General features: G+C 40.1%; 1 protein-coding gene across 1 annotated transcript; it reads right to left on the bottom strand.

The window, feature by feature from the left end:
• Positions 1 to 552: 552 nt before the first annotated feature.
• On the bottom strand, positions 553 to 1,896 carry LOC124360977 (flocculation protein FLO11-like). Its single transcript, XM_046815013.1, has one exon. The coding sequence runs from the start codon at positions 1,894 to 1,896 to the stop codon at positions 553 to 555; it is 1,344 nt and encodes a 447-aa protein (XP_046670969.1).
• Positions 1,897 to 2,414: the final 518 nt, after the last annotated feature.

Raw genomic sequence — 2,414 nt, 5'->3', positions numbered from 1 at the left:
CAAGCCTAATGTCTACGATTGACCAGTGTTCTGAGTATGAATTGAAGTACACGGCTCGTAACCGCTACAGCATAATTCAATAATATTTATTTCAACTTTTTAAGCAAATTTTGACCTTGTAATTATATTACAAAGAAGACTATAGATTCCATAGCGGCTAAAATCTTTAAAGTAAACGAGGTGCTCTGAAGCTATGACTCAACCATTATATTATTCAGGAAGCAATTTTAAAGGTGTCTTTTAGAAACAGTCTGCGCTGGGCCCCCGGCATACTCTTTTACGAAACTCGTTTTAAATACACAGCTGTTCATTAAAAATTTTCCAAGTCCGTGAAAGTTAAACATTATGTTTAAATACATTTATTTTCACTTGTCCACTTTTATATTACATCGCATTAATACAACACTTCAGTTCGATTTTTCTCAACACATTGCACTCCCTAGATTTACAAAAGTTGCTGCTAATTATGCAAGATAAGTATTATAAACTAATTTATGTGACTTTTATACAATGAGTCAACTTTTGTAACTATTAAAACCATTGTATCATACATTATGATTGATGCCAACGATCTTTAATATCTAACTGCTTTAACGTAATCTTTAACAGAGACAATGTGGTAATGCTCTTAAACATTGCGGTACTGCCCTGCGACATTGTGGTAATGCCCTGAGACGTTGTGTTAGTGTCCTTAGATATTATAGTAGTGCCCTGTGACATTGCGGTACTGCCCTGCGACATTGTGGTAATGCCCTGAGACGTTGTGTTAGTGTCCTTAGATATTATAGTAGTGCCCTGTGACATTGCGGTACTGCCCTGCGACATTGTGGTAATGCCCAGAGACGTTGTGTTAGTGTCCTTAGATATTATAGAAGTGCCCTGTGACATTGCGGTACTGCCCTGCGACATTGTGGTAATGCCCTGAGACGTTGTGTTAGTGTCCTTAGATATTATAGTAGTGCCCTGTGACATTGCGGTACTGCCCTGCGACATTGTGGTAATGCCCAGAGACGTTGTGTTAGTGTCCTTAGATATTATAGAAGTGCCCTGTGACATTGCGGTACTGCCCTGCGACATTGTGGTAATGCCCTGAGACGTTGTGTTAGTGTCCTTAGATATTATAGTAGTGCCCTGTGACATTGCGGTACTGCCCTGCGACATTGTGGTAATGCCCAGAGACGTTGTGTTAGTGTCCTTAGATATTATAGAAGTGCCCTGTGACATTGCGGTACTGCCCTGCGACATTGTGGTAATGCCCTGAGACGTTGTGTTAGTGTCCTTAGATATTATAGTAGTGCCCTGTGACATTGCGGTACTGCCCTGCGACATTGTGGTAATGCCCAGAGACGTTGTGTTAGTGTCCTTAGATATTATAGAAGTGCCCTGTGACATTGCGGTACTGCCCTGCGACATTGTGGTAATGCCCTGAGACGTTGTGTTAGTGTCCTTAGATATTATAGAAGTGCCCTGTGACATTGCGGTACTGCCCTGCGACATTGTGGTACTGCCCTGTGACATTGCGGTACTGCCCTGTGACATTGCGGTACTGCCCTGCGACATTGTGGTAATGCCCAGAGACGTTGTGTTAGTGTCCTTAGATATTATAGAAGTGCCCTGTGACATTGCGGTACTGCCCTGCGACATTGTGGTAATGCCCAGAGACGTTGTGTTAGTGTCCTTAGATATTATAGAAGTGCCCTGTGACATTGCGGTACTGCCCTGCGACATTGTGGTAATGCCCAGAGACGTTGTGTTAGTGTCCTTAGATATTATAGAAGTGCCCTGTGACATTGCGGTACTGCCCTGCGACATTGTGGTACTGCCCTGCGACATTGTGGTAATGCCCTGAGACGTTGTGGTAGTGTCCTTAGATATTATAGAAGTGCCCTGTGACATTGTGGCAATGCCCTGCGACGTTGTGGTAGTGTCCTTATATATTATAGTAGTGCCCTACGACATTGTGTAAATCTCTTGAGACATGATGTTAGTCCCTGAGACATTGTAGTATGCTCCTAAATATTTTAGCAGTGCACTGAGACATTGTGATACTAAACTCTGTTTTTTCGTTCTCTGTAATCACAAATTTATACTATTTTTGATTGCCTTACTAGCATACATAACAATTTTATTATTTTATTAAATTATTAACATTATAATTAGAGCCTTTTACTAGCTGTTACAATGCTATTCAAGATAAAAAGTTATATTGAAAGTGATATCCTTTTAAATTTACATATTTCTATTGTTTTTATAGTTTATGAATGAATTGTACATGTTCATTAAAATTCGTTGGTCTTCCCTATGGCGTTTAAAGATTTTATATCTTTTGAAGCGGTCAGCGCAGTTGATTGTTCTGCCAGCCAATTTTAGAACTGAATTTTTTATTTGTAATATCGTTATTAAAATGTCTCAGT

Source organism: Homalodisca vitripennis, chromosome 4, assembly GCF_021130785.1.
Source record: "Homalodisca vitripennis isolate AUS2020 chromosome 4, UT_GWSS_2.1, whole genome shotgun sequence".
NCBI lineage: Eukaryota > Metazoa > Arthropoda > Insecta > Hemiptera > Cicadellidae > Homalodisca > Homalodisca vitripennis.
Note: the sequence above shows the minus strand (reverse complement) of the source record. Positions and strands in the feature narration are given on the sequence as shown.

Bases quoted from the DNA above. Each gene is read 5' to 3' on its own strand.
- LOC124360977 (XM_046815013.1), bottom strand. From the start codon at position 1,896: ATGTCACAGGGCACTTCTATAATATCTAAGGACACTACCACAACGTCT.